The 13,856-nt window shown below is 35.7% G+C and overlaps 1 protein-coding gene across 3 annotated transcripts in view; it reads left to right on the top strand.

Annotated features, from left to right (window-relative positions):
* The window catches only part of WDR48 (WD repeat domain 48), a 30,883-nt gene that overhangs the window by 9,767 nt on the left and 7,260 nt on the right, over positions 1 to 13,856 (top strand). For 2 of the 3 annotated variants that reach the window (XM_068673359.1, XM_068673361.1), the window contains exons 6-18: positions 2,785 to 2,873; positions 3,763 to 3,864; positions 4,203 to 4,427; positions 5,928 to 6,002; positions 6,353 to 6,455; positions 6,923 to 7,020; positions 7,726 to 7,833; positions 8,154 to 8,250; positions 9,090 to 9,185; positions 10,986 to 11,094; positions 11,436 to 11,523; positions 12,120 to 12,196; positions 13,211 to 13,403. In XM_068673359.1, coding sequence (XP_068529460.1) covers positions 2,785 to 2,873; positions 3,763 to 3,864; positions 4,203 to 4,427; positions 5,928 to 6,002; positions 6,353 to 6,455; positions 6,923 to 7,020; positions 7,726 to 7,833; positions 8,154 to 8,250; positions 9,090 to 9,185; positions 10,986 to 11,094; positions 11,436 to 11,523; positions 12,120 to 12,196; positions 13,211 to 13,403 — 1,460 coding nt within the window. The remainder of the gene's footprint in view (positions 1 to 2,784; positions 2,874 to 3,762; positions 3,865 to 4,202; positions 4,428 to 5,927; positions 6,003 to 6,352; positions 6,456 to 6,922; positions 7,021 to 7,725; positions 7,834 to 8,153; positions 8,251 to 9,089; positions 9,186 to 10,985; positions 11,095 to 11,435; positions 11,524 to 12,119; positions 12,197 to 13,210; positions 13,404 to 13,856) is intronic. The other variant, XM_068673360.1, reaches the window with a different exon arrangement.

Raw genomic sequence — 13,856 nt, 5'->3', positions numbered from 1 at the left:
AGAATAGTGTAGTGGTGAGATCTAATCGCTAGTTAAATATTAGAAGACAAGGGGAAAATGTTGGTAGATTTTCCATCAGGGTTAATCCTTAATTTCATCGTTCATTATCTTTTAAGAATGCTCTGGTCCTTCTTTTCTGTCCCAGTAAAGACATGGCAGTAAATTATGAGATTTTTTTTCCCCAGACAGGGGCTTCAACCTCACTTCTTTGGAATAGTCAGCATAGAGCTGGTTAAGTTTCTCTTTTGGGAAGCATAACACCAGTCTTCAAGTTCAGATATAGTAAGTTGCTTGAATGAGTAACACAAATCTGAGTCGTCAGCATCCTGCTTTGCATTGACTCTTACAGAACTTGTGTTTTGTGGTAAGGCATCTAGTTTGACAATGTCGTGCTTTGTTGTCTGTAGGTAGTTTGGAAAAATGCAGTTTCAAGTGAGTGATCTCTCTTGTTTTATGTTTAATGTTTGATACATGTTTAAACAGAAGCCAAGTTTCAGCTGAATGCATTGGCAAAGACCTTATCTTGCCACACTACCTCACTTAAATTTCCTAAACAAGACCACTTGTCTACTCATTCATAGGTTAGGAATAACTCAAAGGAAAAAAAAAGTCTGCAAAGCTAAAATTTGGAATTGGCACAACAGGCAAATGAAGAATTCTCAGGAAAAGTAAATGTAAATAAAAAGCAGGCATCTCGTTGCTTTGGTGTGGTTTTCTTTTGAATTATGGTTTTATCTGATTCTGAAAGGTAGGCTATATTTCAGGGTTTGTTAGCTTTGAAAACGAAAGATGGTGGGCAGAACTGTCAGTTTTGCATTATTTTTTTCCTGTCTACGGGACTTTAATTCAGGTATAGACTTATGCTGACATGTTTGTGTAGCCTTCAGGAGAAAGAGGACTTCTAGTGAGGTATTTTGGACTGCCAAGTAGTAGTAGGATGACACATGACTGCACATAACCAAGCAGATGTATGTATTATTCCCCAGAAGTCTGCTATTACTGAAAGTGTTTTATCACCAAACTTGGCTGATAACTTTAAAACTTAATATTTTCTGTTTGGACAGAGAGTATAGGAAGAAAGAATTTATTTGCTTGTTCATGGGAAAACTTAGTTGTGGAGAAAAAATAGGTGTCTTAAACGTTGCTATGGAGATACAGAGCCCAAATGATCCAAGTGAATCATAATTGGGAGACAGGGAGTACTGTTTTGAGCACAAGATGAAAACGAAGTGGAGACATTACTTCTGAGATAGCAGGAATAAATTAGCATTTCTGGAGCTAGAGCAATAGTGCTTCATTAGGGAGAGGGAAGAGAAGGAGGCAGGGGGTGGTTTTTCTTTGTAAGTACAGTGCTGCCAACTAAGAGTGCTTCTGTTGGGAAGAACACAGCTTGTCCTAGACAAGCTGGTTTTCCTCAGTCCTTTCAAACACAAGTGATTTCCACAGAGTCTAAGTGAAGATTTTATTTGTGGTTTAATTTTCTGTCTGATTACAGGGAAGCAATGTACACAAGCCAACATAAAAAGGAAACTTAATTTTAAAGAGTGTCTCAAATCAGGAGAATGACAGTTTAAATTAGATGGAGAAATTTTGCTTTTGAGCGTTAGTCCTTTCCAGAACAGCAAGGAGTAAGCTTTGCTCTTTGTCCCACAGAGATTGTTTTTGAGCATTTAGATTCTTTCTTTTGTTCCTGATGTTCTCCTGCCTGTGATAACTCTGTAGAGGTAGATTTAAAGCCTTGTATAAATTGTATGGTTGTTGGACAGTGTGCTAACCTTCAAAGGTTTTTAGTACTGCTTTTTATGTTCAGCTGTTATCTGGGAACAATTGAAGACTATTACCAATTTTGGCCACGTGTATTCGATTTCATTTGACAGCTCGAATTTAGATAGCTACAGCTAATGGTTAAGAGGACTCTGAAGTAAAGCTGCACAATTCTTTCCCTGACAAAATATTTATGATACAGGTCACGGATAGTGTAAATCACTATATAAAATTTCATGTTTTTGCTGATGGTATAGTTTGGTGCTGTCTTAGTTTTTTTTGGCATACCAATGGTATGGTTTTGAATCTTTGAAGCTTGCTGAAATGCCTCTTGCTGCTCCCTGAATAGATTTTCATCTGCTGTGACGGTGCTTTTCTCAGTTAAGGGATTGGTGCTTTAATCCAAAACTAGACTATGCTAGATGGTGCAGAATTCCTGAGCTCTGATGATCACCACAATCCTTTACAGGTAGTTGTGATGTAAAGAGTTTCCATTTGGTTTTCTCAAATAAAAAGGTAGTATCTATGCCTGAGTAACGTGCTTCAATACTGCAGTGAAAGTTTACTAATGCATCTCCACTGAACTCAGAGAACAGTCTTTAATTTATAATGTAGAATTTTACTGCTGCTTGGCTTGGAAAAATTTCTGCACATTAATCCAAACACTAAGTTGTCATGTGATCACTTAGAAGTACCGTTCTTTAATGAAGTAGTTGGAAACAGCAATAGCACCCTGCACTGAATTGTTGTGCCAAAAAGACAGCAGGATTGTAGTTGCCGTAAATCCGAGGGGTTACTCTGTTTTTATATAGTGCTAGATCGATAATCACAGTGGTGCTTTTGTAGGATTATGCTGTCTACAGTCTTTCCTTTTTTTGAAGGATCCCCGTATATGGGGTATGGTGGCAGTATTTTCGTAGGCCAAATTGCATTTGGGTCTGAAACAGGTAGCATTTTTGACTGAATGTTTTTAAATGACAGCATTAAAATTGAAAATGTTAACTTTTTATTTTGAAATAGCTTCTTCCCTGAGTGGGAACAAAGACTCTATCTACAGCCTTGCAATGAATCAGATGGGAACAGTTATTGTATCAGGGTCCACTGAAAAGGTAAGCAAAAATCTATTAAGGCATGTTCTGCATCAGTTCATGTTTTAATGTAAAGAAAAGAGACAGCTTTATTCATTTTCAGTTTCACATCTGTAGGAGCTTTAATGTTTTAAATAGTGAAAGTAGACACTTTTTTGTTTGTTTGTTTTTTAAGCAAAAGTTGAAGTGTAGGATACAAATACCCGCCTCAGTATAAAAATGTGTAAGTTATCTGCATAGCTTTAATACATCATCTAACTCTAGACCTCTCTATATCAAGGATCATTAAATTTCACCATAACAGCTCTGATTTTGGGGGTGTATTAGATGATTATTCTCAGATGATTATACAAACTGAAGCATGTGCCACGTGTAAGAAGGAAACTGTACAGCAACATGTAAGGCCCTGCAGTGGTGGGAAATGAAATGGGATAATGAAGCTAAGTGTTTCCAAGAAAGAGACCATGCTTTTTGTTTTAATGAAAGGTAAAATACCCTAAAGTTCTCCCTAATATTTTTTTTCCTAATCTGATCTTGAGAGAATTTTATTTCCAAGTCAATATGGAAATGAAAATGCCAGTCAGGCATCTGAGAGGATTCTCAGAATCTTTTTCTTCTTTCCCCACATCACACTATCTTGCTTCCAGTCATTTCCATTCCTTAATGTCTCAAGAAGATGACAGAAAAAGCCAGAACAAATGCAATTACGATCGAGGGAAGAAAATCCCATCTGATTATAAGAGGTGCACAAAATCTAGTCATGTATATCCTGTTCTAATGAAATGTGCTTTTGGTGATGGATGTGTGCATGTTGAGAATAAGGGTCACTTTGTTCAGGAAGACTTAATTTTCTGTAGAGGAAATGCATTGGTGGAAAGAATGTTAATGCAGTTATCCTGTGTCTATGTAGGTTCTAAGGGTGTGGGATCCAAGAACTTGTGCTAAACTAATGAAACTCAAAGGGCACACGGACAACGTAAAAGCTTTGTTGTTGAACAGAGATGGCACCCAGGTATGTGCTTTTGTTTGAGGCAAAGGCATTTCACAGAACGCAGAAATTTCATTAGCCTTTTCAGTAACTATTTTATTTAGTAGGCTACAGGAGATAGCCTAGCAAGAATTTGAAAGATATTGAGTGATTAGTGGTTGTCAGTGGATGAGGTCCATCTAGGTATGGGGTGGTGGTTGATACAAAATGTCTGGAAATTGTGACTAGAGTTGCTAACTGCCAGTCTTCATTTAGCATTGTCTTGCTGGGAAAAAAAAAGTTAGAATTCTAAAAGATCTTTATGAAAGAGAAAAAAAATACTGAAATACTTGCTTGATTTAAGTACAATAATTGTTGCTCAGTGTCTTTCAGGCAGTTCCGATGGGACTATCCGTCTGTGGTCCCTTGGCCAGCAGAGATGTATAGCCACATATCGAGTCCATGATGAAGGTGTTTGGGCTCTGCAGGTCAATGAAGCCTTCACTCATGTTTATTCAGGAGGAAGAGACAGGAAGATTTATTGTACAGATTTACGAAATCCTGATATTCGTGTACTTATCTGTGAAGAAAAGGCACCAGTTCTTAAGGTAACTGATTTTGCTTCACAGAATCACAGACTGGTGAAGCTTAGAAGGTACCTCTGGGAAATCATCTTGTCCAACCCCCCTGCTCAAGCAGGACCACCAGTTGCCCAGGACCAATTCCAGACAGCTTTTGCATTCTCCAAGGAGGGAGATCCCACAACCTCCCTGGGCAACCTGTTCCAGTGGTTGGTCACCCTCGCAGTAAAATAATAAATGAACAAATCCTTTTGTTCAGAGGGAATCTCTTGTTTTTTGTTTTTTTGCCCATTGCCGCTTGTCATGGCACCGGGCACCACTGAGGAGAGCCAGACTCTGGTCTCTTTGTGCTCTTTCTTGAGGTATTTTTACACATTGAGATTCTCCCTGAGTTTTCTCTTCTTAAGGCTGACCAGTCCAGAATGTGTAACCATTTCTAATTGTTGGCTAGAATCGGAGGTCTTGGAATTTTGGATTATATGAAAAGCCTGCAGATTTTTAAATGTTGCTGGTGTTCTTTCTGTTACAAAGCAAGCAAGTTCTTCTAAAGAGAATATTTTGATGGGAAGTTGTGGTTTTAAAAAAAAAAAAGTTAAATCATCAAACGTTGATTATCATCAAACGAAATAAAATCTTTAGCTGTGTCTTGATGCACATGGTAGAATTTTTTTGCAACAGTTTCAAGTCTCGTGGATTAACTTCAGAATATATTTCAAACATTTAATACGCATTTGAGTAACAACTTGAAATTTCCTCTACTAGAACAGCTTTAAAACACTAGCGTGAACAATGAATTTAGAAATTAGAAACACAGAATTATATATTGCATGTTGTCTAATGAAACAGTGGATTCTGGTATATATTTTTAAAACAGTGTGTATTGCACATTCTTACCTGAATAACAAGTGTTTAGTATATCACATCTCTAGTATATTGGCTTTGTCTCCTAAATTACATATGAAAATTAATTGTCTGAAGAAATGTCTAGCTGCAACCTAAAATATATAAATTCAGATATTCCTGACATTGAATATACTTCAAACATGAGAAGTTGTTTTTACTAGGCTTTAGTGCAGTTTTAAGAAACAAAGGCAGCATTGTCAAGGCTTTAGATAAAAATGGATGTTTCTTTGAAGTACGTTATGTGGACAAGACTCTTATTAGAATATTGTGCATAATCGTGGGAACCAGTAGGAAGATTGATCATGGGATTATTTTGAGCATTGAAAGAGATTTTTATCTTAACTGGAGAAAACTACATGCACAAGTTTGAGTCTTCTGAGAAGACTGCTTTTGAAGAGAGTGCTGATTGGAAACATTTTATTGTCTGTAACTCTAGATGACATGACATTGGAACATGTAGGGGTAAAAAGTGTGTGACTGAAGCAGAAACCATGCGTATATGTGTAGATATATTCTAAGCCAATAGAATATATTCACAAGGAAAGCCAGTATATAAGCTGTATGTGTCCCCAGAGCAAAATTAAGTTAAGCATGGCTGAAAGCATCTATGGTTTCATTTTTTAGATGGAACTTGATAGATCAGCTGATCCTCCTCCAGCACTTTGGGTTGCAACAACTAAATCTTCTGTGAATAAATGGGTAAGTGATATATTTTACACTATGAATTCAATTAAGTAGTTGTGGAATTTGCCGTCTTGGTTTGTGATCTGTTGGTCTGTTGCTTGCAATTGGACTGTGACTTGCTATGATCTGTAAGTTTTCTTTAAAAATAACAAAATAAAATATTAATGCTCAAGTTGACCAAAAGACATCAAGCTTTGAATTACTTTTTTTGCTATCTGTTTATGCTGCATTTATGAATAAAGTATCTTATCCTGCAATAGATGATTAACATCTAAATAGCAGCATGAACTGGCAGTTGTTAGTCACAGATAAGAGCAGAGTTTTAGATTATTATGAATGTGTCATTATTTTATTTCTTTCTTTAGACATTGAAGGGAATTCATAATTTTAGGGCATCTGGAGACTATGATAACGACTGTACCAATCCTATACCACCGCTATGCACACAGCCTGATCAAGTTATAAAAGGTAAACAGCCGTTTTCTAGAATGCTTATAAAATCCGGTATTGGTAGCAGAAATGATAGATCCTTAAGACTGGCACAAGTTTTTAGGTACATGATTTCTGAAAAGACCTCAGCTCTGTGTAAGGACTGCTCTGCAACAACTCTCTCTTCAGTGTTCTGCAACTGCTCTTCGATAACTAAAAACTTCAGTGGGTTATCACCACTATTTTCATCAAAAATCCAAAACACAGCATCATATGAGCCTGTGTGAAGGAAATTAACTTACCCCAGCCAAAACCGCGAGAAATAGAAAGACAATGTGATTAACATTTATGTAGTGTTGGTTATGATTAAAATAGCGTTTACACATTGGTGCTGCTTATATAAAGTAGTGAAACTGAGGAACAGTCATGTTGTGTTATACAGTTTAATGGAAAATTAGATAAAGAAACAATTACTGTAGTGACCTTAATTCTTGTTTGTTTGATAGGGGGTGCTAGTATTATTCAATGCCACATTCTTAATGACAAGAGACACATATTAACCAAAGACACAAACAATAACGTGGCGTACTGGGATGTCTTGAAGGTAAGTACATAATTCTGGACTAAACATCTGCTGTTGTATGAATAAATACTTTGTGGTTTCTGAAAAAAAAATGTTTAAGTTTTTTTAGTGTGGGAGCTTGCTATGGTATAAAATAAATCATTTTCGTATCTTTATATCCACAGATATAATGCAAAGGTTGCTTTTTTTTTTTTTTTTTTTTAATGGGAGGCACCATTTCTGAGCTTTTCTGCAGTTTAGGAGCATCTTTGCATTGTGTGAGGTTGGGTAGTAACATCTTCATTCACTTCAAATTCAGACTCTTGAATTCTGTCCTGAAAATAGGCACCTAATTCAGTAATGTTTGTTTTGATTGGATTTTCTTTTGAAGATGTTGTCTTATGTTTCGGATTCACTGCACTCTAAATCTGAGACATTGAGGAAACTGGAAGGAAAGTGGGAGTTTATCTTACATCTCACTACATCCTTCAGTCTTCCTGCAACTTTTCCTTTTTTATCCTCTACTGGCTTGATGCCATTACCTCAGGAAAAAAATCACATACCACATGAACTATTTTTCAATTTATGTAGAAAATTTGACACTTTAACTTGTGTATTTGTACGCTACATTACTTAGGAGAAATGGTAATTGTCATAATCATTTTGAGTGTATATAAAAGTTAAGTAAAAGTTTTTAAGGGTTTATATAACTCAATAACACAGAACTTGTATTCTTTTGGTGTACAGGCATGTAAAGTTGAAGACCTTGGAAAAGTAGATTTTGAAGAAGAAATTAAGAAGAGATTTAAAATGGTTTATGTGCCAAACTGGTTCTCGGTAGACTTGAAAACTGGGGTGAGCTACAGCTCCAAATCTATTGCTCTGATGTTATAATTAATATAATTTCGTATGCTGTTTGTTCAGTGTATGAAGAACAGTAATTGTTTATCTGATGGGTTTGACTTATTTTGAAGCAAGGCAGCAAATTTCACCTTAGTCCTCAACAGTCCTCTATAGCCTTTTTTTGTTGTGTTATTACCAGTTTAAATGTTCCAATATGAGCTATAAATTAAGTTTCAGCTTTGTATTCCCAGCTGTTCTTTCAGTAAATTTGTATACTTGTTTTATACAAAACAGTTACTGTGTTCTTCTTGCTGATGGTCTTCTTCCAACAGATGCTGACAATTACTTTGGATGAAAGTGACTGTTTTGCAGCCTGGGTTTCAGCAAAGGATGCTGGATTTAGCAGTCCAGATGGTTCTGATCCAAAATGTACGTTTTTACTACTATTAGTGTTTTACTGAAACAAAAAAAAAAACAAAATGAATTCCAGTATTTATGTTACAAAATATTCCAGTGTCAGATAACTTGTTGGTTGGGTTTTAGGTATGTTATCTTTAGACTAAATTTTACAGAGAATTCTCCAATTAAAAAAAATGTTATGTTATTTTTTTCTGAAATGTTTCAGTTTTTTCTCCTTAACTTGGTTTTAGGCCTTCAGGAAGCAAAGGGAAAAAGTAATATTTCGCAACTTAGAGCTATTACTGAAACTAGAGAATGCTATAGCATGTGAGTGATCCAGCAGTAGCATTTCAGAAATTTTAGTCATTTTGAAAAATCTTCTTTTTCTGAAGGGTTGTAGCATCCAGTTTTGAGTTTGTGAGAAGTAGATAACTGTGCCTATAAATAGTTTTTTGGGGGGAATAGAACTACTCAAACTTTTGGGAAGGTTCTTGTCTGTGGATCAAACGGGGTTGGTCTCTTCCCACAGGTAACTAGTGATAGGACTAAAGGCAATGGCCTCAAGTTGTGCCAGGGTAGGTTCAGGTTGAAAATGAGGAGACATTTCTTCTCAGAAGGAGCAGTCAGGCATTGGGACGGGTTGCCCAGGGAGGTGGTGGCATCACCATCCCTGGGGGTGTTCAAGGAGAGGTTGGACGTGGTGCTTGGGGACATGACTTAGTGGCGACATTGGTGGTAGGGGGATGGTTGGACCAGATGATCTTGGATGTCTCTTCCAACCTTAATGATTGTAGGATTCTATGAAATGTGAAAAACACTGGTGTCATAACATCTTACATAACCGAAGTTTTTCCTAACTGTCTTGACAGTAAACCTTGGAGGGCTTCTACTACAAGCACTTCTGGAGTATTGGCCTAGAACACACATCAACCCAATGGATGAAGAAGAAAATGAAATAAATCACGGTTAGAATTCTTAATGCTTTCCTTTTTCAGGATTTATTGATATATTTTTGTCTGTTTCTTTAACAGATACAGCTTGATTTGCTATCTTACTGTTATGTCTATATGAATTATAGCATTTAATGCTGTTTACTGCTTTTAAAGTTATTTTTCACCAAAACATGAGTAGTTTATTCTCATCTAAGTGTCAGCAAAAATATTAAGAATTCTAATCTTAAGAAAGGAAAAAAAAAAATGAGGTTCTGAAGTTACAGAAACATGATGCCTTGATGAAGAACAATTAGTGACAAAAGTAAGGCTCAACTTGGAAAAGGAAAAGAAGCAATCTAGATAATGAGAGCAAAGAGCAATAATTCAGTTATTCATTAGTCAGTACTCTTACATCTCCAATTTGCTTTTAGGCATTATGAGCAATATAAAATAAAAGAAATAGTTTTTGGAAAAAAATTCATTCAATGAATCTTACAGTCATGGGGTAAGTCTATAAAAAAAGAAAAGGAGTGGTCTTTTAGGTAATAATGTGAAGTCTAATCAGGCAAGTAAAATGCAAGATAGTGACCGAGTTTAGCAGAATGAGAGGGGCTGTGTAAGTCCTACGTTTGCGAATTATTTTGAAATATGTTCAACCCAGGTCAGAGTTGACTAGAAGTCTTTTCTTTGGCAATTAAGAAATTACTTTCTGCAGATATTGCTGATCTTACAGTTTTCTTAATTGCATTATCTTGCCATTTTGTAACAAAGATTATGCCAAGACTTAACTACTTTTTTTCTTTCAAAAGTGATCTCTGAGCAGCACTTGGCAGACTTTTCTGGATAACGTTGCTGATTCTGATACTTCTGTGTATTTGCAGTCCACAGCTTGAGAGCCAGACAGAAGTGTAATTCTCAGGCTTTTGTATTATTGGGACACTTACACTGCACTGCTTATGCGAATACTTGTGAATCAGTGCAGTGTTCAGAACAATCACTACAGAATTGGAGCCTTCATTTTCTTTTTCAAAAGTACCAATTAAAAAAGAAGATGAGAACTTCACATATTACCATTATTATCTGTTAACAGAACTGTTGTGAAGAAATCTTTCAAACTATAGAATTTCTCTCTTACTTCTCGTTTGAGTATTATATTCACCCATCCTAATATGTAATAGGATTTTTTTGAGTTCTTTGCTTGATGATTTTTTTGTCTTTCACTATATGTTGCTTGTAAGAATGCTGAGTATTTATTCCTCCCATGAGCCTAAGCCATTTAATTTCTATGTTGCTTGAATTCAACATAATGTTCAAATGTAGTAATTACATGCTGAAATGCAATCGAGTTGATTTTTTTTTCAAGTGGAAGGAATAAATCTAAATACTTCTATCTTGTGTTTCAAGACACCTGAATGACAAAAAAAACTCTGCTCTTCAGAAAATGAATAAATAATGCTTTTTTTTTTTTTGAATCTTGTATGGATGTGAAATCCAGTTCTTCAGTGTTTGAAGACCATACTGCTAGAACTAGCTAAAAATTGAATTTAGAATACAGTAACTTCAAGGAAGTATGTGTTTGAGCTTTACTACTACACTATTTTGACATTTGGCAAAGCTAACATCTTTGCATTCTGCATAGCCATCACTCTCTAGAGGTTGTTTAGATATACTTGCTGTGTGTAGGAAATGGGGATTTTCTTGCTTTTTACAAAGCTTGTGATTTTTGTTTCATTTATTAAATTCATTAACTGTAGGTGGAGAAGATGTTTTCTGGTCTATTCATACCCAGTTTTGATGGCTAGTGCGGTCTTACTGTTGACTTTTTTTTTCCAGCAGTGAATGGTGAGCAGGAGAACAGAGTCCAGAAAGGAAATGGATATTTTCAAGTGCCACCACATACACCAGTTATTTTTGGTGAGGCTGGAGGACGCACTTTGTTCAGGTATAGAGACTCAAAAGTGTAAATAAAGTGACCAAACATTTCCTTTGTGCAAGCAGAAATGTTGTCAGAATATAATACTTGTATCCATTCTGTACTGGATGTTCAAGACATGCCCTTGGCAAAATAGGCAGCTGTTAGTGATACTTCTTGCATTGTTCTACCAACATATGTTGGTGGACATCAACAAGGTGTGGGGTGGGTTTTACAATGTTAAAAGTTGTATAGTAGTTGTAAGTTACATGGTGTTATGGCTTTGAGACATTTTTTTAATGCACATTACAGTTACTCTTTTCCTACTGCTTAACTCTTTCATTCATAAAGCTTTCTTTTCTGTGTCTTAGGTTATTATGTCGGGATTCAGGTGGTGAAACTGAGTCTATGCTTCTTAATGAAACCGTGCCACAATGGGTAATTGACATCACTGTGGATGTAAGTATCCCATATATAGGTCTTGATTTTGTTGTTGTTGTTGCTTTTGTTTGTTTGCTTTAAGGTCAACTATAAAATTTTTATCTGAACTCAATCTGAAGTGATATTTTATCTTATTTTTTTGCTCTGTTCTTCACGTACTGCATTTTAAAATAAGTGGTCTCAAGGACTATATTCAAGATCCTCTGATATATGTTATTTTTTGATATATCCAGCTAAGATTTTTTGTTTGTGTCCTTTTGACAGAAATCTTAGAAAAGGAACTCACAGCACTGTGCATAGTTGGTATCCTTTTCAAGTGTGGAGCTCAGGAACAGAAAGTAGTTTTCACATTGCTACAATCTTTTCATACTATCTAATTTCATTTGAAATGAACAATAATTCATATTCAAAAGCTAGATATAGTACATACATCATCTAAACTGGAGCATCTCAGGAGCATGAGTAATTTGGAAGTTGTCTGTGGTGGTTATGTTTAAGACCCTCTTGGGTTTTGATAATTAGTATCTGAATGTACTTTACATACCAGCTGGTAGAAATAGGAGCCGATAATAGTTCATCCTAAATTTAACACTTCTCATATTGCTTTCTTCTAGAAAAATATGCCCAAATTCAATAAGATTCCATTCTACCTCCAGCCTCATTCATCTTCAGGGGCAAAAACTCTAAAAAAGTAAGTAATAATGCGTATTTGACTCTCAAAAGTGGAAAAATAAAAAAAAATTGGAAGCTCAAAAAAAAAGTTTGCTATATAGAATCTTACTGTGGTTGATGAACTTGCAGAAAAATGTTTCCAGTCACTTAATCACCAATGCTCTGAAGAATTTAGTTGTATCAGAATATTCGAAAGAAAATAAGGGTTGTTTGGTTTCAATTAACAGTTGCTTAAGTTTATGCTAAGAAGTCTCCAAAAAACAAACACTGTAATTTAACTTGGTGTCTTTTGTGGTGTTTGTGGTATTTCATCGGAAAGCAGAGGAACATACTGTGACTGTATGTAAGAGTGAGGAATAATAGATTTTTAAAAGGAGATACAACACCTGACAGTGGATGTGAGGTCATCTGTCCATAACATTAGCTGCATCTGGGGACTGTGTAGGTTAGAAATCAGTGCAGATCCTCAAATATGAAATCAGTGTTGTGGACAGTATGCCTACTGTTTATTTGCAACAATTCGGGGTATTTTTCGTAAATATCCAGGTCCACTTTAAGTCTTGCTGACTTCTATATATCAGAGACTATTTGTGAAAGAGCAGTTCCATAGACTTTGTGTGCTTTGTGGAAAAACTGCTGCTTGTTGTTTTGAAATTCCCTTTTGCTGTGTAGTAAGGAGAACAGCATAGTCTATTTTACCTCTTTTATTGTTCCATATCTTTTTTGTCATCTTCTTAATCCCTTCTCTATTGAAAGAATGAAGATTGTGTACAGTGCTCTTCATCTAAAGTTTGGTTTTAATTCAGTCTTTTGAATATCTTACGGCTTTTCTGAGTCCCTCTGGGTGAATCTTTGGAATCTTCAGCTGTTACGTCATGGTATTTTGGATGATCCTGATAAACTCTTCATATTGTAGTAGGTGTAACATTAAATTATCTTGTGTACTTGCATAGTTTGCTATGAATAGGGTATTGTGCAAATAATAAATAGTTTACTCAAGTTTATTCTACCAACTTTTGCTTAATTTACATAGAGACCGACTGTCAGCAAGTGATATGCTTCAGGTGAGAAAAGTGATGGAACACGTCTATGAGAAAATCATAAACTTGGATAATGAGTCTCAGACAACTAGCTCTTCCAATAATGAAAAAGCAGGAGAACAAGAAAAGGAGGAGGACATTGCTGTGCTAGCAGAGGAGAAAATTGAACTTCTGTGCCAGGACCAGGTAAGTTACCCAAGCATTTTAGCCTGTGAATAAAAGCAGACTTTATAAGATTACTTACTCATACTGAACAACTGTACTTAACACTATTCCATAGGGTTCTTAAGTCTCATACCACGGTTCTCTGTGGTGTGTGTGTATATATATAATACTTATTTGAATAACACTTCAAACTTTATACTGAACAAATGAGTCCTCCTATTTGGACTTCTCTTCTAGACTTTTTTGCAGTCAGGATAGTCATAAAGGACTATCCTCCATTGTACCTCTCTGCAGTACAAGTCAGGTTAAATAAATAAGTGATCGTTTTTAGAACATTTATACCACTTCTGTAATTTTCCTAATTATACATTTCTAACAGTGTTTAAAATTTGTCCAGAATCATTGATTGCTTAGTAAGTGTAATAGTAACTGGGGGAAAAAAATGCCACAATGCTGCAGTTGCAGAAAGTGAGA

This window comes from Anas acuta, chromosome 2, assembly GCF_963932015.1.
Source record: "Anas acuta chromosome 2, bAnaAcu1.1, whole genome shotgun sequence".
NCBI classification, from domain to species: Eukaryota; Metazoa; Chordata; class Aves; order Anseriformes; family Anatidae; genus Anas; species Anas acuta.
Note: the sequence above shows the minus strand (reverse complement) of the source record. Positions and strands in the feature narration are given on the sequence as shown.